The following is a 23,876-nucleotide window of genomic DNA, read 5'->3' on the forward strand; positions in this document are numbered from 1 at the left end:
ACTTTTATCTACAGATAAGCATATACTACTTCCTAAGAACAGTTTTAAAGTAGTTCTTAGAAGAAAAATGTATTTCTTGTAATTACTACAAGTGTATTTCTTCCTTTATTATCAAGTTCATTTACAACTTAATTTTAATTTCAAGAGGGTGAAAATTTAAATTCTGGTTTTTGAATACCTGTGAGCAGCTACTTTTTTACTCCTAATGTAAAGTAAATATTTGATTAACAAATAAACCCAAATAATGTTAAGCCAATTCATAGTGAAATGCTACAGGGGAGTACCAAGAATTCTCAAAGATACTGACAAAAAAGCAGGATTTTTCTTCTACAAATCATCAAGTGGAAAGAACTGAAGCCAGTTTGAAGGTACGTCCTTGTACTAACAAGGCTCAAATTCTCAAGACAACAGGAAGTGAAATAAAGTTTAAATGTGTACAGGATGTGGTCTGAACAAAGTAAGGGGTTATTTTAAGAACAACTCTTACCAGCATAACTATATTAGACTAAATTTTCTATATGGCAGTTTTACTCTGTTCCCACAAATCCCTATTACTACGAAAACTTACACACTGACACAGTGTATGTCCTAATAATGTTATTATCGATACCTTTGCTGTAATTATAACCATTGCATACATGAGGAAATTTGGGTACAACATTTTACAGATAATACAGTCAAATATGTGAGAAGAACTATCTTCCCACTAATCATTTTTAATGTGTGAAACTTAGATGATTCTTTGAACTTCATTGTAACACATGCTACAAAAATGTTTGATCAGTTTCTCTAGAGAATAATAATGAGGCACTCATTGTTTTACAATCAGCATACACAAAATTCTTAATGAATATTTAACAGCACTTACATTTTCACAATGCATCCTTCTGGGTTTTATGTGGGAAACATTGAGTCCATCAATAACGATATCAAACGGAAGTCGATTTTCCACAAATGTTTGAAAGGCCTCAAATTCCTGAAATAAATAAATAAATACTCACAGGGGAATATTATGTTGAGTTTAACAGAAAGAAATTTCATTCACTTTTTATTAAAAAAAAAGAAACAAAGCCCAAGTCTCTCACTTTTACATCACTGGCTACACTTCACATCATTACTTGCGTATTTCCTATAACAACCACACTAAAAAAACCCACAACCAAAACATCTTTAAAGCTGTGTTACAGTAGATACTTCCAATACAACTTTAAATTACATTACAACCAAAATTCAAAACTTTACAGTCATCCAGATTTTCAATATTATAACCTGAAGTGGACACTTTTGTAAAGATACATGCTATAGTCACTGTCATGCAATAGCTGCAAAACAAAGCAACCGTACAAACCAGTAGACAGTGACACTACTACTAGGTCTTAACATTTCCAAATGTAAGGTAAGCATCATACTCAGGTTCTCTGGAAGAATTCTGAAATCTCTGAATGCCAGTCAATATTTAAATAAACATTCATTTAGAAAGACAGCAGTCGATTTGTGAGTAACAGACGGCTTTAAGACTAACACAAGAATGAACTTTCTTATTAGGTCAGAAAAGTAATGCAGTGATTGAGCAAAACAGCAGCATCCATCCAACAGAATGTTTTTCCAACAAAAGTAAAAACACAACTGCTTTAGGTTTGAGAGCCCACAGTAGAAGAACAGACTACAAAGCTATAATAAATAGGAATAAAAGAATTTCTCCCTTAATTTTTGAGGAAAGATTTTTTGCAGACACTCGCATAAGATTTCTACTTCTTCCTTCTGACTGTTTTTAATAGGCACAAGAACTCTGCACCATCCTGGTGGGCAGTGACTTAGTTTCATAAATTACCTTTCTAGTAACAAGTAAGACTTATTTATCCCCCGCTGACAGAGCTTTCACAGACCAAGGCTATAAATTAACTTTCATAGGAACTCAAAACAATTCATATTTCATGCCTTCTACTCAGGATTCAAGAAGTACTCTTCTAATCTTGCCTTCTCCCACACAGCCATATGGTAACATATGTCTAAATAAAAAACATCCCCTCAGCACACAAACAAAAACATATACAGCATATGCATTCTTCCTCAGAGAAAGAAATGAAAGAATTTATTTGTCCAGAAAATACACTGCTGTCAGGCACTAACAAATGATCACCAACTTCAAATTTAGTTGGAATGCTTATGACAAATTATACTAGGAAAAGGGTCATTTGTATTAAGAGTACAAACCAATTAAGTGAGATAAGGATGCCTCACTCAGATGTTAAAGTTTCAGGAGTAATTTCCAGGTGAAAAGAGGCATGCTAATCAAAAGCACAACGATGAGAACAGAGACAACACAGAGCTCAGTCTAGCACCATAGGAATCAATCGCCTTTTATGTGATCTTTCATTTCTCCGTGGCTTAAATAAATGTCATTATTGAGAAAGTATAAAAAGCTGGGCAAGGAACTTATCATCTCCAAGAAAAATAAATTGTTGGCACTTGTGAAGTGTTTTCCCTGCTCCCTGCCTCAATCTCAAGGTATTTTCTATAGATGAATAAATATTCTCATTGCCATCTGACAGGGACACCAAGATACAGAAAGAAGTCACTAGCAAAGGGCTGGAGGGGGAGAAACAAGTGCAAAACCAAACAACATGGATTCCTTCTGGGCTTATGCCATCCAGGGGACTTCCTATGGTTCAAAATCAGGTGAGTCATCACTGCAATACTGGATGGCTGTCTGAAATGTGGAAAGATGAAAAGAAGCAAAACACATGCAGACCAAATGAAGGTAAAATAGAAGAGCTCTGAGACAAAGAAGTGAAAATGGAAAAGGCAAAAGAAAGTGGAAGCAGATGAAAAACGTAGTATATACTCCAATAGAGCCTTATTTTCCCAATGCCAACAAATGGCAATATTATTTGAAGTAAAATAGTTACAGTCAAGCAGACATTTTTGTGAAGCACACTGTACAAGTAATCCTGTCTTTGTGGGCTCAGTTCCATACAAAATAAGCACTTTGTGGAGAATTTTAAAGTAGTATTTTATTTAAAGCAACAAGTTATAGGGCGGTTTCTGAAAGGGTGGGTTTTCCCTGATGGGCAGAGCAGACTGCTTTGTTGAGGGAACACTACAGCAGGAGTTGGGGAAGTAGCAGAGGAATTTGGTGGGTCTGCGCTCTCCTCTGCCCACTCTTTGCTTGGTTCCCTCCCCTCTCCCAGCAGCTCAGATGGAGCTGGGCTGCCAGAAGGGTCCTGCTGAGCAGCATCACGATAGGCTCAGTGCTCCTCAGAAAGCCAGTTCCTTGCTCTCTGGGATTTGCTTCTGGAGCTGGGGAGATGCTGCAACTTTTCCACTGTCAATGGTTTGGCCACTTCTCCTCCTGTCCATGTGTCCCAGACCATTCTCAACAGATGCCTGACAGACAGTATGCCCCTGCCAGCCTCCCAGATCAGTTCAATTATTTTCCATCTCTACAAGTAAACTGCGCAAAACAGGGAAGAAGGCTGCTGGTACAGAAGACTTATCCACACAGGGAGATGAGGAGTTAAAAGCAGAGAGAGCACAGAAGACAAATGGCCAAGTTTAATTAACGTCACCAAATACACAAGACTCCAGTGAAAAGCCTCAGACAAACTAAAAATCCCAAGGGTCGGTTCATTTTCTCCTCACAATCCATAATTCCCAGCAACACACAATAGTGCTTCTTTCCTTTTCTAGAAAAAAAATACATGAAGAATGACAGAAAAGATTCAGGTCTCCTCCCCTGAGAGACAGTTTCTGAGTTCCATATTTCTCATCCTCTCTGGACACAGGGAAGACTGGGAATAAGCAGCAGGCTACCTCATCTGGACATAGTACAAAGGGTTATTCTAACATCCACAGACTTACACTGTAGAAGTGTACTGAGTCTGGCTGAGATGGAGTCAATTTTCCCCATAGCAGACGTCACAGTGCTGTGCCCTGCACTGGTAGCTGGAAAGGGGTTGGTAACACACCAGTGCTTTGGCTACTGCTGAGCAGTGCTTGCAGAGCATCAAGGCTGTCTCTCCAACATTCTCTCTCACTAGTAGGCTGGGAGTGGGCAAAATCTTGGGAGACCACATAGCCAAGACAGCTGACTCAACCTGACCTAAGGGATATTCCATCCACACAACAGCCGCTCAGAATAAAAGCTTAGAGAGAAAAAAAGGTGTGGGGGAGCATTTGTTATTACTACCTTTATTTTATGGAGCAACTGCTATGAATAGTGAGGCCCTACGTAACAGGAAGTGGCTGAACATCACATCTTAATGGGAAGTAGAGAATAAATCTTTTGGTTTTCTTTGCTTCTGCGTGTGGGCTTTGCTTTTGCTTTAATAAACTGTCTTTATCCTGATGCTTGAGGTTTTTTTCATCTCACTTTCTCCCTCTACTGCCCTGTCAAGGAGAGGAGTGATAGAATAGCTTAGTGGGCACTTGGTGTCCAACCAAGATCAACTCACCATGAAGAGAGAAAATAGACAATTCAAAGGATGCTGATCTTTCAAAGATTGGGAATTGTCTGGATTTTATGCAGATCTTACTTCAGCCACAATAATAAAGAGATGTTTCATTCACAGTTCTCTAAAGATATCTCCCTCAACAGCTAACTGTTCAAAGAAACTGAACACTTTCTTTTTAAGAAGTAAATGAAGTAAAGCACAGCTGCAGTTAGGGTACAGCTGATCAAGAGAAGCCAGACATGATGACCATCAATGCAGTACAATGATGATGTGAAAGTTGGTTTAGGCAAAAAGAAGCAAGTTATTTGCACAGGTTTCCCCTTCCAGGGTGCTTGGGCACTGGAATAGGTTCCCCAGGGAAGTGGTCACAGCTCCAAGCCTGGCAGAGGTTGAGAAGTGTTTGGGCAATACTCTTAAGCACATGATGTGACTCTTGGGGATGGCCATGTGCAGGAGTTGTACTTGATGATCCTTGTGAGTCCCTTCCAACTGAGTGTATTCTGTGATTCCAAAAGGAGAATGCAAGGTGTGATCTACACACAGCCCTGCATGTGCCACTGGAGAATTTACAAGGTAACGTTCTGCTCAACAAGACAAAGGGCACTTCTGATGAATCCCTTCAATAAGCCAACAAGCAGCAAAACACATTTCTCTCTCTCTCCAGGTAAGAGCACCAAGACAAACACAACAAACCTTACACTGATTTCTAACTTGTTCTGACCGGGGTCATCTCACAAAATTTCCAAAGAAAAGTCCATTTTCCCAGCCTCGGAAACATGACTCAAACTGAAAGGACAAAACTTCAAAAACACATTTCACATGGCTTATTGACATGACCTTCTTATCTCTCAGGAGCCGCAGAAAAGTAGTGCAATACAGCAAGGCTGTTACCTCACTGCAGGACTTCCCCCAGCAGCCTGTGCATTGCATGAACACTCCTTCCCACAGCAGCAACAGACACAGCACAGCACAGGCTCACAGGTGGCTCCAGGGATATCCTGTTCCACACCATGCACAAAAGAAAAGGGAATTTTAAAAAACTCACCTGATTTCATTTATTGCCTTACTGAGAAAATAGGGGAATGCCCACTATGCAACCTTTAAAAATGATTCACTTCACCTTCTACTAAAAACACTCTTTCCTTTGCAAATGGACACCACAGTGATTAAATCAATTTGAAAGTAAAAGCCATAACAAACCCATGATGGAATTTATATTGACGTAAAGAATTTAAGAGTTTCAAAATAATTTTTTGTTTAATCACTAGTGGGTAGGTGCATTCACATCTTGGCAAAAGCACAAAGAGTCACATTTTTTTGGTATTCCACATCAGTTGAATGACTCATGCACTATTTCACCATCATTTTATACTGGTATGTACTGGTGTTATCACAGAAAAAGGTGTTTCTATCTTCTCCCTTCCCTCAGCCATTCATTCCTGTCCTTGTTCCTTCACCTACCTATGCACACACATTGTTAGCACAAGGAGAAAGACTCAAGTGGATGAACTGAGCCCACGTAACAGTTTTTAGCCTGCACCAGTCCCCCTGTTCAGGTCACAACAAGAGGATTGTCCTGGCATAAAAATGCAGCCAGTACATGGAATGACATTGTTAGCAGGTGAGACTACTGGGATTACCTTTTCCCATAGACTGTTTTCCCTGCCTATGCTAAATAACAACATTTTATGAAATTTATCTCTCAGCCTAAAATATTGGAGCAAAGCAAAATAGGTTGGTTTTAAAAAATTGACCTATAGGAATTACTGTTTGAAAAAGAAAGAAAGAAAAAAGACTAGTCTTGCTATTTTAAACCATTAATTTAAAAATTTTTTTTAAGTAAGTGTGCCTTTGGACCTCAAAAGTCTGGCTTACACAGCCAATAATATTTGAAATAGCAGTAGTAATAAATATGAAAATAGGACTCTTTTGTAAGACAATACTATTTCAACTCATGTAAATACATTTATAAATAGAAATATATGGTTTTCTTCCAATACCAGTGCACACATAGACCCCAAGCTTCAAAAGCACAACAAAAACAAGGAACTCAAGGAATTAAATATTAGCATTTACAGATACTATGTTAAACATAACATGTTTATCATGTCTTTCAAAACAAAGAAAACACAGCTAAACAAGCATGTCCTTTGGTAAAAGCAATGAGACTAATCCAAATGAGTATTATGAAATAATTCTAATGTCTATAACAGATCTCAGTGTATGATACATTTCAGAACACAGAAAGGTTACATCACTTGAATATTTTTCTCAAGTCTAAATAGGAAATATGTTGACAACTAGAAATAAAAATCTTGGCACTGGTTAAATTCTTGAACAATCCAAAATATCTACTGATCCAAATGCCAACACCTAAAGTAATCTAATATACAAAGGAGATATATAAGCAAAGCCACAGAGGACTTCTAAATACAAGGAAGGCTATTATGCTCCTGCCAGTGCATGGAGTTTAAACAGAAGAATTAAAAGAAACTTACTAAAACCTATTAAAGTCAAAAGGCTGTTTGTCGCTTCTTCTAAATAAAGTTTTTGCTCAGTGGTGGAGAGACACTAGTTAAATTAAAAAATGAAAAACTACAATGTTCAACATACTTTTTTTCCAGAAGCATTCACAATAGTTTAAGCTTTGTACAACAGAAGAAGTAGTGCTTCCCTTCTCCATGTTAAATGACATGTGCAAGGAAAGAGCAAATTTTAATTAACATAATATTGTACTGCACTTAATTATAATGTAACTACCCCTACTATCAAACAGGGTGCCTTCCAACACTGTAAGAGCAGCTTTTAGAGAAGTGAAAACATTCCCTTTTTAACAGTTTCATAAAATACAAACTGATGTCGGGTTGCTTTGTTTTCAGCAATGTTTCTCGGTATCAGAAGAAAAACACAGGAATGTGCATTAAGTGTGAGAAATAAAATTCAGCTGTCAAACTGAAATCCAGCCAGTTCTTTTTTTTACTGCGTCTTGCTGGAGCACTCTTAAATCTGTTTGTTGCTATGCCTGAAGGGTTTGATTATTTCCCCTACAGTTTCAAAGCTTGGAAATCCCCTTCGAACCTTTACAAGCAGGAAGACTTTTCTCAGTATTGTGTATGGTATCATTATGTACTCGGGATTGCACACAATTTGTTTTCCCTCTGTTATATACTTCTCTAGAGTCTACAAATAATCCCAGAGTCACCAACTCCTGCAGCTGTAGCTTTCAGAGTTACGGTCACAAACAGGAAGGTACTTGCAGGCACGCTGACAACCTCGCTGAGATGTGCACTGTGCTGCCTGTTCACAGCCCTCAGTCAACAGCAGGCAGTGTTGCAGGACTTGTTCCCAGCTGTCTACCTCAGACAGCAGAGGGTCAGTAACAGGGTCAATGCACAGCCTGGACCTCAGCAATCCAGGTAGCACACTTCTGAAAAGTCCCTCCTGAGCACTCTAAACATGGAGGGTGGGACAGTTTGTGCTGCTGTCCTCAGTGGAAAATGTCCCCATCTTTGCAAGACTGCCATCATAAGTACAAGAATAAAGAAATGGACCATACCAAGCTTGCTTTGAAAACAGACCAAAAAAACTTTTCAAAGGCAGAAACATTTTGAATTCACAGTGCTTTCAAAATTAAAACCACTGCTTTGGAACCTTCTCCTCTTAGGGCAAACCACCTAACAGAAGGCTAAATGATGAAAAGATTGACTTGAATGCTTAAATGCAATGTAATGAGCATTACAGAAAGACAGTGGAATGGAATCATAGAATCATAAAAGAATTTAGGTTGGAAAAGGAGTGGTCCTCTTTTTCATGATTTGTATAGCAAGGAATGAGTTGGGATTTTTTTCAGATCATTAGGCTACCTTGCAACATAAGAATGTTCCTTACTTCCAACCCTCTATCTAAACCTGTTTTATTGTCCTCCACAGTGTTTTTAAGCTACTTCTTGTGTCACTTCTGTATTTGGAAATTCTCCTAACCTGATACATATTCCAGTTAGTGCAATTAATTAAGAAAAGTCTGGTTCTAATCTTATTTCTTTAGGAGCAGTTACTTGGTTAAAATATAGTTGCTAATCTTAACTTGTTTTAACTATATATCATCTGGAGATCTTGCTAAGCTAAATGCAAACATAGTTTGCTGATGAAGTGATTTTTCTCAGATTAGTATCTTCCTTGCATTAGCTGGAATGTAAAAGAAAAAATAGAAATAGAAAAAATTGAAGAATTTCACCAAGGTTTAAGAATGGCATAACTTGCTATTCTGCAAAACCTGTAGAATTAAACTGTCCAGCACTAGCCATCCCATAATCAAACAACAACTGTAAGAAAGCTTTTTGATCACTGTTGTTGCAGACTAGGCAACACATTTGTTCTTACTGATGTCACCTCTAATTTAAAGCTCTGGCCGGGCCACAACCCTATTAAGTGAGTGCTTCAAGTATTTTAACTCCCAATTAGCAACTCTTACCCTAAGCCCAACACCAACAAGTACCAAAAGGCTACAATAAGACCTTTAACTCCACCAGCAATAGCTCTCACTCAATCCTAATAAATTGAGCTCAAGTCCTCAAGCACCTGCTGTTTAAAACACTAATCTCCAAACACCACACTTTCAGGATTTCTAGATTCAAAAATAAGAGGTTCTTTCATCCTTGCCATCCTGAAAACACAGACTACTAAAAGTAAATCATACCCATCCAAAAATTACTCATAACTTTCTCATGTAACACAACCTCAGCATTCCTCCTACTCTTGGGTCTTGGAAAGGGAGGGAAAAAAGAAAAAGAAAAAAAAAAAGCAAGCTCAGAAATCTCTACTGTCTTGTTGCTTAGTCCTAATCCTAGGCATGACTACAGCTCACCATCCCTCTATCCCTCTCCAGAACTAACAGAAAGCTTTCAAACCATGCTGGCAGCAGCAGGATTTTCATTCTGCCAGCACGGTCCTTGCAGAAGCTAGCTCTCAATCCAAGTGCTGGCATTCTATCCAAGCTCTAGCAAAGTGACCCACCCTGCCACAGAACTGACAATCATTCCCATCTGAGAAGAAACTACAGGAATTGTTCTTTTCCCTCATCCCAGGGAAAAGGGACTTTACAGTATTCAGCAACATGTCAAATTTTTGCACTCCTACTGTAGAGGACAAACACTGTGAATCTGATCCCTTTGCTGCAATATGGTACAAACTTGAGAGGGAAGGTGGCACATGTACCCACTGGAGAAAGTCAACCTGGCCTTCTCCTTCCTTCCACAATTCTTCCCCTTTAAAAATTCTTTGCTTCCCGGCAGTGACAAGGAGGAGCTAACATACACAGGAATAGAAGTAGGGGAGGTAAACGGCACGCATATCCTGGGCTGTGGAACATACTGTGCACATAGTATCAGCTGTTTGCTTGGAGGGGTTTTCTCCTCATAGGCCCTGATCTTCTCGGGAGACACAGAAGGCCTAACTTCCCTTTCTCCCTTAGCTCAGGCAAAAAAGCCTTGACATCCAGGTGCAAGATGGACAGCCATAATAACCCAGGCATCTCAGAGCAGTTAAGAGTAGCTCAATGTCGTGCATTGAGGTAGCCAAGTTTTTTGGTAGTGGGGGGGGTGCTACATAGGGTGGCTTTGGTTAGAAGCTGCTAGAAGTTTCCTCCCCAGTGAAGCCAACGACGGCTGGCTACAGGAGGGACTTCCTGCAGCTGGCCAAGGGGGAGCCAATAATCACGACTCTGTGATAACATATCTTTACATCTGAGCTGACATAAGATGGTATGGAATTCCTTATTGGTAAAATATACATCAGGTGACCTATCCTAGTTCCGTTTCCCTCCCAGGGAGGGTTACAAACCCACTACACTCACCTTGCAAACAGCTCAAGTGCAGACAATTTAGCTGACTTTGTCCACAAGTTGACAGTCAACAAAGCACGTAAAAGAACGAGAAGACCACATTGGAAGTTGGGAGTGAAGGTACTGCCACATTAGAGCAGACTGTGTCAGACAGAGGCTTCTTAGATGCTGGAGTACAGAAGGGGTTTGGAAGTAATAAACTACTTCATTCAGAACAAGACTGACATGCACCCAAAGCCTGCTTTGGGGTTTTGGTGCAAATCATGGAGTTGGAAGGAGAACCAAAGCATTATAGAAAGGAAAAGGTATCAGTCTAAAAAGCAAGAGTTAGAGCTTTATCTTCAAGGCTCCTTGGAAACAGCACTGCCTCATTCGTTTGAAAAAAGAACAGAGATGAACGAGTTACTTCCTCCTTCCCATCCAGTCCCTTATGTTCTAGAGGAATATGTAAAACCCCTTCACACACTTAGTCCAGATCTAGTGAGGGAATTTACATGACCACAAACCCATCTTCTCCTGCCTTCTTGACAGCACATACACATTTCTAATGTGCTTCCTTCCCACTGCACGACCATCCTTTCAGGCTTATCAGATGTATGAAGGAGCCTCAAAAGGCAAATTACAGCATTTGTGTATTTGAGAGAAATATCCAGGAGTGGTTGTGACATGAAAGTCATCACAGTAAAAGTTGATTCTGCCTCCCAGTAGACCAATTATATCCTCTCAGGCTCAATGGCATAGCTCCCAATCAAATACAGCCAGAGTCAACAGTCATCTGACTGCGAACATCACGCAGAAATTCGGTACGAAAGGTGACAATCTTATTCCAACTGTTTTCTCCCTATGGCAGCTTGCAAGGCTGCAGCTCGGTATATTTTAGATCATCGTGTGACATCCTAATAGACCTTTAAACAGCTGTGCATATGGATCTGAATCAATGTCTACTTTTAATGTGTAACAAATAATCAGTTTTATAGTTCATGCAAGCCACCTTTTCAACATACTTGTAAACAGTGTTCACTACCATTCTGATGTACAAACCTACATTGTTTGATTTTCTTTCCTAAAACTAATTACAAAAATGATTTATTTTTTTAATCACCCACAACAGATTACTTTTCGGGGATTCTCAACAAACCAAGTCTTTGCCCCTAATTTTCTACTCTGACCACATTTAGTGAGAGAAATAAAATCAAATAAAGCAACAACACTGTTGCAAAAGTAAGACAAAAGACTATTCTTCACTGAAGAAAAAAGATATTCCAAATGTATTACATATTCAATTTGAAATATTGTTGGAAAAAAAAAGTTCAGAGCTCACAACTTAAAGTGTTTCCTTGATTAATCACTTCATTGCAAGAAGCACAAATGTACTAAAGAAAACTAGTTAGGATAAAAGAAGGAATACAAAGCTAAAATGTTTTCTATTTGAATTGTGGTTACTACAAAAAAGTAACTGACTGGAGAATGGACACACACCCCCTTCAGATATACTTGCTTACATCCTATTTTCATCCTCATCACCTAACTTCCTCTCTGGAAAACCCTGGCTGAACCCTGGCTGCAGAAGTCACACAGTCTGGCAGACCTAAAATGGGCAGCATATTTTCATGACCACATGTCTGCTTTCACAGCACAAAGGCAACTAGAAAGTCCCAAATTTATTTCTGGAAATATCTGATACATTATGACACCATTTCACCACTACTCCCACATCCATGCTCAAAATTCACTGAGGAAGCAGACTTTAAGCAACAGTAAACACAAAAAGTTCATCTCCATTCACTCCACCAGTGACTGCCTGCTGATACAGAACTAGAACAAAATCAACCTGAAGCAGCAAGTGGGTGGCCCCAGAATGGTAAATGATGGAATTTCAGCTATCACACACACTAACAGAATCCACCAGCATCAAAACTTAATATAGTGTATTTGTTTCATTAGACTGCATTTATTTCATCAATCAGTTTCTTACACAGGGGGAATATAATTTCTGCTACTGTTCAGCTTGAATGTGAAGGTCCTGTTACCCAGAACTCCTTCCCTAAATCTCCCTGCCTTCAACTGTCACTGCTAATCTAGTCCTGTGTACTAGACACACTTGAAATTTCCAAGCCATACAGCATGCAATAAAACACAGCCTTTTGTTTATCTTATGAAATTACAGAACATCAGTATCCATTAAATACTCAAAATTACTGCTACATTTTTAAGGGTAATTTTATTCTCATGTACGATTCACAGCTAGATCAGATAAAAAGTTCTGAACTGAAGAGAAAATCTGTGTGAAAATTAGATGTCTGCACAATAGGCTGCATGTACTGCAAACACCCCAACACTAACTGCTTCAAGTTTCTGTAACTGTTACACATGTGCAACTCTTTCTGTGCCCGCAGAAAGCCTGAAGAATTAAATAGTCCATATTTTCAGAGCCGGTGAAAAACCGGGGTGCCAGCTGCAACAAGCCTTCATCAATACTGACAGAGGTAAAGCAAACCCACTCTAAGATGTGGTGTGGGCTCCATCTAGTGGGGCTCACCTTCATTCAGTATTGCTACTGCCGCATCAGTTATCTCCACAGAGTCAGAAATAGAATCACAGAATCATTAAGGTTGGAAAAGACCTCCAAGACTATTGAGTCCAACCTGAGACCGATCATCACCTTGTTAACAGGACCACAGCACCAAGTGCCTCGTCCAGTCGTTTCCTGAACACCTCCAGAGATGGTGACTCCCCCACCTCCCTGGGAAGTCTGTTTAATCTTAATCACCCTTTCAGTGAAAAAATTCTTCCTGATCTCCAACCTAAACTTCCCCTGGTACAGCTTGATTTTATGTCCTTTTCTCCTGTCACTGGGAGAACAGATTGCCTGGGAGAACAGACTGATCCCCATCTGGCTACAACTTCCCTTCAGGTAGTTGTAGAGAGTGATAAGGTCTCCCCTGAGCCTCCTTTTCTCCAGGCTAAACCACCCCAGCTCCCTCAGCCACTCCTCACAGGACCTGTGCTCCAGACCCTTCATCAGCTTCACTGCTCTTCTCTGGACACACAATGCCTTTCTTGAAGTCAGGTCCCAGAACTGGACACAGAATTTGAGATGCAGCCTCACCAGTGCTGACTACAGTGAGACAACTACTTTGCTAGTCCTGCTGCCCACACTATTTTTGATACAATGCCATTGGCCTTCTTGGCCCCCTGGGCACACTGCTGGCTCACATTCAGCCAGCTGTTGACCAGCACTCCCAGGTCCTTTTACACCAGGCAGCTTTCCAGCTGCTCTTCCCCAAGACTGTAGCGCTGCCTGGGGTTGTTGTGACCCAAGGGCAGGACCCAGCACTTTGCCTTGTTGAACCTCATACAGTTGGCCTCAGCCCATGGATCCAGCCTGTTTAGATCTCACTGCAGAGCCTTCCTGCCCTCCAGCAGATCCACACTCCTGCCCAGTTTGGTGTAGTCTATGAACTTACTGTGGGTGCACTTGATCCTCTCATATCCAGATTATCAACAGAGGTATTAAACAGGACTGGCCCCAATACTGAGCTCTGGGAAACCCCACTAATGACCGGCTGCCAGCTGGATGTGGCTCCATTCACCACCACACTCTGGGCCCGGCCGTTCAGCCAGGTTTTTACCCAGTGAGGACTGTACCCGCCCAAGCCATGGGCTGCCAGCTTCTCCAGGAGAATGCCATGGGAGACAGTGTCAAAGGCTTTACTGAAGTCATAGAACTGCAATATACTATAGTGTCTGGGAATTACACCCTCTCATATGTTTACCATGACCTTTGAAAAGCTTGATACTCCTAATATATACTGTAATTAAAAATATGAAAGTGTATCTTTAAAATCGATGAGTAGTTGATTGTTTGGTGGGTTGTGAAAGGTGACTGAACAAAATGATAACCATTCTTTTACTTCTTTTGCAAGCTGAAAATACCAGATATTTTGTTTTGTTCTAGGGTATTTACAGGGTTTTATTCCATATTTAAAATTTAGCTCTCTGGGGATTAAAAGATTTCCACACCTTTTTAATTTTGTAATGTATAAAACTCCCACATTTTAGTTATTTCAGTATCCATTAGTAGCTGGCTGTAAATGTAAGAACAAAGACAGTATGAAAGATGCTGAGATTTAGACCCATTTTATAAACCCAACTGAAACAGACACATAGGATACTTCAGTATCTAATGGCCTATTAATGTTTTAAAGCAAAGAATTTGTGGTGTTAAGTGCTTGAACATTAACTGCATATTACCCTCTGTGGTGGGGGGAAACAGTTTTCCCCCCTGAAGTTATAAAATGGTAAATCCTCAGGGGGTGGTGACCCTTGGGGATTTGAGCCAATGAGCGCTTCTGCAAAATAAAAACATATCACAAGCAGACCAAAAGAGAAGGTAGTTGTAGTTGTTGTTGGAGAGGTGGTTATGTTATAGAGTCACGAGGAGAAGGGGCAGGAGCCCCCTGGGGGGCTCTGGCCTCCCCCCCAGCCCCCGGCTGGAGTCATAGAAACTCGGAAACAGTGTTAAACTGGACTGAGGTCTGTGACTGAGAAGCTGGAAGTTTTTTTTCTCCACTGTGAGCAGCAGAAGCGGCAGTAAAAACAACACTGGATGGAGAAATGGTGGCAGAGAGCCAGAAGAGATAAGGAACAGCAACAGCATGCAGCCAAGGAAGACAAAGAGTTGTTCAACAGAAAGAGAGACAGTAGCAGAGAGAGCAGAACTAAGCTCTACAGAGACAGAGTTTTGGAGTAAGAACTGAACCAAAACCCCCCAAACTCCTTGGAGACCCCTCCTAAAAGGGAGGGGTGAAGTGCAGCAGCACTGCAGAGAGGAGCTGAAAAGCTCAGGCATCCTGGAAGCTGGACCAGGACGGCCAAAGGAACGCAGAGGAGGGCCTTCGCCCCCCTGCTGCTTTGAGTCAGAGCACGGAGCTCTGCAAAGGGGATTGAATCCCCTGAAGATAGGGACCGTCACGAAGACCCCTGTGCTTCGTGATATGACCGTAGTGAAGTGGCCTTTGTCCCGGTGAACACAGCCTACGGAAGAGAAGACCCTCACTTGGAGACGAAGGGCCACGAGGGCTTGGATACACCCCCTCGTGTGTACTGGCAGAGATCCAGCTACAGCTGCTGCATGGAAGAGAGAGAGAGAGATAGACTGCTGCCCTGAAGACACTGCTGCTCTGAGAGTGGAAAGGATCTTTTCCTTCTTCCCTCCCGGACTTTTATTTAGAGAGAAGAGATTTGATCCATTGTAAATACTTTTATGTCATGGTAGAGATAGTTAAGATTGCATATAATGTATTGTAGTATTTATTTTGTACAGTCATTGTAATATATAATCCCTTCCCCCCATTTTGAGTCTCATGCGGTGTCTGGAAAACCCATCTCACACTGGGTTGAGATGTGGGAGGGGGGCTTGGACTAGGGAATTGGATTTTGGGGCTCTCAAACCATGACACCCTCCTAGCCAATGAACCTGACTGGGTGCAAGACCTACCTGTGGGCTTGTCTTTCTAAAAGTGTCAGTTCCATGTATCACGTCCCTTATTATTCTTTCACTGAGATTATTATACTCCTCTTCGGTGAGGTTGCTATCCTCCAACTGATGGTTGCAAACTGGGCACTGTCCACTGAAATAACAATAACACAAGAAAATAAAAGGAAAAAGGTGTTTAAATAAGAAATACCTTAAATATTACCGACTTACCAAATGTCTATTGATGAGCACAATTCTTTACAAGAACCCTAACAGGGTAAAATCATCAGAAAATTAGTTGTACTCTTTCTGTGATGCATCCAAAACCTGTTAAAGTCACTAAAAATATTTTTATGTGATTTAGTGGCATCAGGATCAAAGATTTAGCTCTAGAGATGTTTGAAGACTTAGGACTAAAACTCTGCACATCAGCATTTATTTAGGTCTTGAAAGATCAGAGTTCAATTCTCAGCATTACCACAAATTCCCACACCCCTAACATTTGGAAGTTTCCCTACTAGATAGGAAAGTTATTGTGAATACACACATCCCTGATCTCAATGTGGGAAGGTGATGCTGTTGCACTGGCCTCACCAGAACATATGAAGCAGCTGTATATATGCTAGCTGAAGCTGGCAGGCATGCCACAGAGCCTTGGTCTAGCTATAAATCCATTCCAAAGTGTTACAACACAAAAATGCACCTGTGAAATGCTCCACTGTTGTGCCAGTGACTACTCCTACCAAAAAAAGCTAAGCTATACGTGCCTTGTTTATCCAGGTTTAGAATAACCAAACCTCCACAGATGTAGGAATAACCCTGCTCAAAAGAACGGAAAAAAAAAAAAGGAAAGAAGGAAAAGGTAACATAAATTTGTTGTATGTTTGGAAAAGCAAACAATGAGCAAGATTGACTTATTTGCATCACTTGTCATTTGCCATCAGACTTCCCCTTAATTCTAGGCTAAGAATGTTTCCCAGCTCTCTCCAAGGTGGTCAGAGTGAACTGACTGAGAGGAGAATGTGACTAAAACAGAAATACTGTTTGCTTTGAAAGCCCTCAGCAATACTAAGTCACACTGGCACTGCACATCTGTATGATGCCCAGTTCCACCACAGATCTTCCAATATCTGGTTGACTCCACCTAAACAGAAAGCAGCTTTACATTGCTATCTCCTGACAACTAATCACTACTTGTTTCTTTATTGCTAAAAAATTTCCATTCCTGCTCTGCAGCACAGGCTAATAGGTATTATCATGGATGCAGAAGTGCAGACTGCTGCAGATGAGAAAGTTCTGCAGCTATAGTCAACTAATGCCACCACTTAGTGTTTATTTCCCAGAGCCAAAACATGCACAACTGTGTCAGGGATTTTATGACTGCAGGTAGCACTGGGACACTTTCCTTTATGATTCACACTGTCCACTTCTCAGTATTCTTAGTTTCTCCGTTGCAGGGTCAGCAGCTATGGTAACAACTGTAGTTCTGCAAATTCCAAATCATACCTTATTTTGTCTCTGACACATGCAAGAACTCTCCACTGATTTGTCCATGCATGGTTTTTAATACTAAAAGATTGAAGACACTGAAAATCCACCAGAAAAGAAAAGATTACAGAATAGAACAACAGAGGATGTGAAAAGAAGAGACCTCAAATTCTTTAGATTTCTTAAGAAGAGTGCTGGCATGTTGCAGCAGGTCCTGAAAAATATTCCAGAACAGCATGAGTGAGGTAGCACTAGAGAGAACATGCAGATATATGCCAGTCAAGAGGCAAAACTTTTTGCCTAACCAACCCAGTGCTGCAAAAACTCCCCAGCACTGGGAAAGGCCACCGAAACAAGCCACAACCACGAGAACCATGACAAATGCTCTAAGCTGGGTTTTTGTTCCTCCAGCCTGTTAGCACAGAACAAACATAATTCCTAGAGGGAAAACAAGATAGATCTAACTTGCATGGCCACCTCTGGATTTTTGTATGATTCTCCAGAACTATATACTGAGAGAAAGAATAAATATATTTTTTCATCTAGTCTTTTCTGTTGTTTCATGTCCCACAACCATAACCTCCGACCTAACACATAGTCGGAAGGAAATCAAACCAGAACTGTCATTGCCTCCATGTCCCATTTGTTCATTTTTTTATTTCCTGGTTATCTCTCCCATTAGTCCCTACAAACTAAATACATAATCAACACAATGCAACACTCCATATCCAGGTCACAAATGACCTGGGCCATGCATCACTACCACGAACCTCGGGGCCCACCACGAAGTCAGCCTGAAAGGTAGTGTAACAGTGCAGGACTACGGCAATGCAACCTGTGCTTGAACTGTGAATGACATCAACCTTTTTTGTTCCTAAAAAACTTCGCTGAAAGTTTTGCAGATACACTTTCTAAAGACACACCAATGACCTACAAGTATACACAGACTTCACAGGTACACTTCTTGACTTGCACCTCTAATAGTGGGTTAAGCCTGGAAATTTTTCCAAGCTTAACTCTTTAATAACTACATGAAAAAGGAGAAAGAAATGGTCAGACAGGACATTAACAGACACTAAGGAAATTCACAGCCATTCCGGTCTGTTCTCAAGCACTTCTGTCAAGAATATTAGACATGAGATCCAGCTTGCAACTTCATCACCAGACTGGACACTCCAGCCACGCTACCAAGAAAACAAGAAGAAACCAGCAGTTTCTCCAATGGGCAGTAAAATGACACTTAAGTCTGAATGGGTCTTTGGTTCTTCCTGGCTGAAGAACAATGGTTTTTTTACTGCTTGCTCCCACTTGAGCTTCCCTTACATGCAGGATATGTTGCTGTTTCACGTTTTTCTTTTCTGTCATGGTCTGTTTGGAAGCCTGTATTCACCCAGCTGGTTTGAACTGAAGGAGTAACCATTCTTCTCTAAATCCATCCAATTATCTTATTTTCTCAAGCACAACTTTAGAACCGAGGAATTCAGCTTTAAATGTTAAAGTGGAACAAGTTATTCTCCCCTTCTCTCCACAGAGGTGTCAAAGCTACGTCATTGCAATTTTCTAAAACCACTGCAATCAGAAATGTTAAATTCTCCCAACAACTGATGTTTAGTATACATTAATGCACGTCATAACCCAAGACTGCATTAATTGCAATGCTGATAGTACATTTACTGAATCAAAAAAAGTTATATGGAAACCCAGCAATGGACATTTACTGCTGCATACAAACAGTACGCTCCAATTGCTCAAGCCACTGTGGTCACTGCAGGCTTAGCCTTCACATTAATGTAAGCAATGAGACTGGGTGCTCATATAGCTGTAAAGTTACCATTAAACACATCTAATTGCACTAAGTAACTTCGGGTGGGCAACAGAGAAGAAAGGCCTAATGAACTGTTATGAAACAATATTATCAAGATTAAGCCTACAGTTTAAAGATCTGTCTCATAGTTAATGTGGATCCTTCTGCAACTACCACTTTCAACTTACTTGAAAAAAACAAGTCAATTCACCCAAGCATCTATAAACAACCAAAGCTCCTGAAACCAGTTTCTTTTTGTGAATTCTCTGGTGAATTACCAGGGAGAGCAGAGGCAAAACAGGCACAACAAACACTCCAGTATCTTGTAAGACTGGACCCTTAATCTATGGTTGCTTTTTTGCAATCAGACGTTTAAAATCACTTTGCAATTTCTGTAACTTCTAATTGGTCATTTTAAGAATTTCATGCCAAGAAATTTCCACACAGAAGGCTTTCACCTCTGCAGGATACATAGCTGTCCTTTCAGCTGATCAACAATTTAATTACTTTTTGGAGGGACTACTTTTTTTGAGATAGATTTGTAGTACCATGGCACCTACATACCAAGCATGAAGTCAGACATGTTGCAGTGGTTTGAATGCAGGCTCAAAAAACTTGAGCTGCAGCTTTGTACAGCTGACCTGTAGAAAATGCAAAGCCTTTGTAACTCTCCAAGAAAAATGGTCAGAAAATTTCAAGGTTTGTTTGCAGGGGCTTCAAGCTTCTGAATATCATGGTTCAAAGAAACAAGAAGCTCAGTGCTAGAAGAAGAAGAAAATATCCTGGATATAAGCATCTTAGATATAACAAAATCAGAAGAACCAATGAATAAGCCTATTAAATTGTCAAACTCAGTTTAGGAAAAAATAGTTCAGAAATTTTTAACTCAAGACTCATGTTTTAAGACATAAGTTGTGCTGACTGCAGAGATGAGTCTAGTAACAATCACCACATGAGTTTGAGAGATACATTAAGGGCTTTGGCCCTTGTGATTAGGACCAAAAAAAAACCAACCTACAAAAAACCAATGAAATCTTTTTTTGGCTATTTGAAATCCTAAGGATCTTTTCTGTCAACAGTCATTTAATTTAAACACAACCACACATACTTTTCTTGAAATCGTTTTAATTTTATTCAAATACTTATCCAAGTAGGCTACCTCAAACTCCTTTATTTCAAAATAAAAAGAGTTCTTACGGTTCTAACAAAATAACTACTGTATCACAACTTGTCACCACTTTGTTCACAGATTCTTAATTTGTGATAAAATATGAGGTGATCTAAGTTAGTTTACCTATCAAAGTCTTTAACTGTTTACAGACACTAAGATAACAAGTCAGCTCTTAGCCAAGACAATTGACTTTAGACTTTTAAAACTCTTAAAGGCTAAAAAAGGTTGTCTAAAATATGGTGAATTATCATAACAGAGTACAGTACCAAACACATTCATACATAATAATAGCTTATAGCAAACAACTCTTAGGACAGTGAGTTATGCTGTTCTTTCAAGGGCTTCAAGAGCTGCAGGTTCTATGTGTGCTTTTACTTCAGAGTATGCAACGTGGAGTATTTTTATAACCCACCTAAAAACCCCACAATCCATTGGAGACATGCTTATAATTTATTTATAGCTGCCAAATTGCTACAAAAGCACAGAACAAGGTTTCAAATAGAATAACATTTAATTTAGCAGTTTACAGACATTAAGAAAACTGCACTGTAATAGAAACACGTACCCAAGCTATGTCTGTGAAAACCTAAGAACCATTTCGTCTTCACTGAAAATCAGGTAGGAAGGGAAAAACCTTCCATCTGTACAAATCAACTGTAGTGTGCAAATAGTATCAGTTTTCAAGAAGATATCCCTTTACACACCAAAGCTTCTCTGCTATATATCCTGTTAAACAATGGTATGATAAAGCCAACAAAAAAGAAAGTCTTTAATTCCTAAACAGTAGACAAATAAGCCACACAGTAAAATGGCACATCTTATTTTTCCCTGTGCTTTTCTATCCTAGCTCTGCTTAGCATAATTCAATTCCAAATGTGCATGCCTGGTCTTTTATAATGTACAAGAATGAGTTGGAAAGTGGAGTTTGTGAAATCATATGTCACAACAAAGGTTTGTATTCTCAAGGATTAAAATATTTTTGTATATAAGGAAAGCTTTTTTACATTTAAAAACGAAGAGTTCAAAACAGAATAATCAAGACAACACATCACTTTTAAAGAAAATGTTGCATTTACCTGTCTTTAATGTTGGTCAGGTGTCCTCTCCAGTTCCTTCCTGGTATACTAATACGTACAGAGGGAAAGATATATAAAAACATTAGATTCTTATTTAACAACACCTGAATTATAGATAAAGAATAATTATATTTTGGTCAACATTTAGAAATAAAAAAATCAATCAATCATCTATCCTGCAAAGAAATTATATGAAGATTCATATATAATTTAGTAATGCCTGAAATTACTATATAAAGAACCAGCATTTAACAACATGCAAAGAAGTAACACCATCAATCTCCCCAGTTTATCTTGTCAACAAATTTTAGGAACTATACAAATAATTGTGGTGCACTGACAACTTTTAAGTTGCTGCCCTGCACGTTCATAAACTATTCCAATAATGGTAGTGCATTCCTGCTGCCATATTTTTCATGCAGCAGACTAACTTGTAAAATGGCTCTGTAGCTCACACAAACCGAAGCCAACAGCTAAAAAAAGAAATCATAGATGGGCTCACATACAACCTCATGACAAACATGTAGTGGACTCAGGTGAACCCCTCTGTGCATGTGCATTGTAACTAATTGTAGTTTGCAGTCTGACCATCACTACTCATGAAAACAAACTGCGTGGCCTGCTAAATACTGTGCTAAAACAGAATCTCATTTAAAGATTATTCATCTCCTAGTATTCTATACAAAGTCAATACATTTAACCTTCGCTTAATTAAGTTGAATTTGCTGTCTCTTTTTTTCAAAGAAAGAAACTATCTAACTTTCAAATAACTATCTACTTCTACACTCCAATAGATTACAGGAAAAACCCTCATATTCCTGTCAATATTCTATATGTACCACCCCAGAAAGAGACAAAATCGGCTATTTTGGACAGCCATGACCCACTGCAATTTCCTACTTTCTGTACCAAGAAGTAACATTTACCAGGTAAAATAAAAGGTGAAATCAGTAAGAATTTTACACTTTCACACTAATTTGGGAACAAAAATAAAATGCATCTTTTCATGACAACATGTCTTTTGTGGAGAAGCAACTACCAAAATGAGATGTTAAAGGATCTTAATCTGTAGGATAATGTGAATCCCACCCTCATGAACTGCACCTTGCTATTGAAACATTTACCTTTCAAACCATAGCTTTATACTCCGCATAAATGTTTCGTGAGGGTATATTTGGTTCTCTCTCAAATATAAGAGAATGCCAAACAGCTCTTTTTGCAACTCAGCACCTTTCATACCCTTGCTGAAATCAAAAAATGACTGCAGGACATCCAAAGTTGGGACCACATCCTTGGCCAACATTTCATGGTAAAGCTCAAAAGCAAGTTTCATTTCTTGGTGACAGCTGGCTGCTTTGATACAGGATTCATAGCTTGTCCGTGAGGGAATCATAATCTTTTTTGCTTCTTCCAAAAGAGTCATGGCCATTCTCCACTGATCCGAATTACTCAGCCCCTTGATAAAAAGGTTGTAAGCCCCAATTTCTAAAATCTTAAATCTGGCTTTCATTATATCATACACATCACGGATTTCTGAGACCTGTCCCTGCTGGACACACAGTGTCAGGTATTTGACCAACACACTGTATGCAATGTCACCATTACGCTTTGCCACGTGGGTCAGCAAGGACTTGGCCACATCAATGGGGCTGTTGCACCTTATCATACTGTTCAACATCAATTCTTCAAATATTTCAGGTAATTGGAAGTTTTCCCTTAGTCTGTTCCATTCCTCAGACTGCAAAGGTTTTTCTGGAGGTTGTACATTTGTAAACTTATGCCTTGACACAACTGGACTCATTGACCATTTCTTTGCAGCTCCAACAGAGGAAGAAAAGTGGTGTTTTCCTTCAGGTATTTCTTTAGTCTCCTCATCCCATCCTTTTTCTCCTTTGCAATCAATTTCAGACCTTTTCTCAGTAGGTAAGACACCAGTTTCTTTGGGGTCCACTGGTAATGCAGTGCTGGAAGATGTCATAAAACTGAAATAGTTAATTTTTTCTCCAGTAGGGATGCTGAAAGAGGCAGCAAGGCATCTTGAAACAGGCCAGAACATGTGACATTTCCATAACAAAGCCTGAAACCCCCGGTGACTAGTTTTAGAAAAGAGTGCCATCACAAGAAGAAATTATCTCACTATTAGTTCACTGTATCTGATGCACTTGTACAGCTTGTATGGGGATGTTTATCCATAAAAGCCCAAGGGCTGTCAAACTGCATAAACTTGTTTCAAAATGCTTGCTCTGTCAGTCGTTTTTGTCTCTTACGGAAACAAAAACTGGTAAAATATTTTTTCACAAAAATCAATCTCTTAGACTGTGAGGACATCCATTCAAAATGAGGGGATCTTTCTTTCTAGAGAAGATGCTTTGCAGGTTTGCATCTTACAATATCTGTATGTTGGTTACAGCAAAGATGAGTCCTGTGTATGTTGTACACAGAAAGGGAACTCCGACGCAACTACGCAAAAAGCACAGGGTGTTTTCTTCCTGCCTTCATCCAAGTTGAGACAGAAGATTTCCTAAAAATAAAAATAACACCAGGACATCATGACCTGCTCTGTTTT

At 39.7% G+C, this 23,876-nt stretch overlaps 1 protein-coding gene across 5 annotated transcripts in view; it reads right to left on the minus strand.

The window, feature by feature from the left end:
* The window catches only part of PRORP (protein only RNase P catalytic subunit), a 49,613-nt gene that overhangs the window by 25,187 nt on the left and 550 nt on the right, over positions 1-23,876 (minus strand). For all 5 annotated transcript variants that reach the window (XM_051806272.1, XM_051806268.1, XM_051806269.1 and 2 more), the window contains exons 2-5: positions 22,435-23,831; positions 21,311-21,358; positions 15,793-15,925; positions 869-976 (exon numbers count right to left, since the gene is read on the minus strand). In XM_051806272.1, coding sequence (XP_051662232.1) covers positions 869-976; positions 15,793-15,925; positions 21,311-21,358; positions 22,435-23,426 — 1,281 coding nt within the window. In that variant the 5' untranslated portion in view covers positions 23,427-23,831. The remainder of the gene's footprint in view (positions 1-868; positions 977-15,792; positions 15,926-21,310; positions 21,359-22,434; positions 23,832-23,876) is intronic.

This window comes from Manacus candei, unplaced genomic scaffold, assembly GCF_025592945.1.
Source record: "Manacus candei isolate 608988 ecotype Guabito, Panama unplaced genomic scaffold, ASM2559294v1 h1tg000067l, whole genome shotgun sequence".
Lineage (NCBI taxonomy): Eukaryota > Metazoa > Chordata > Aves > Passeriformes > Pipridae > Manacus > Manacus candei.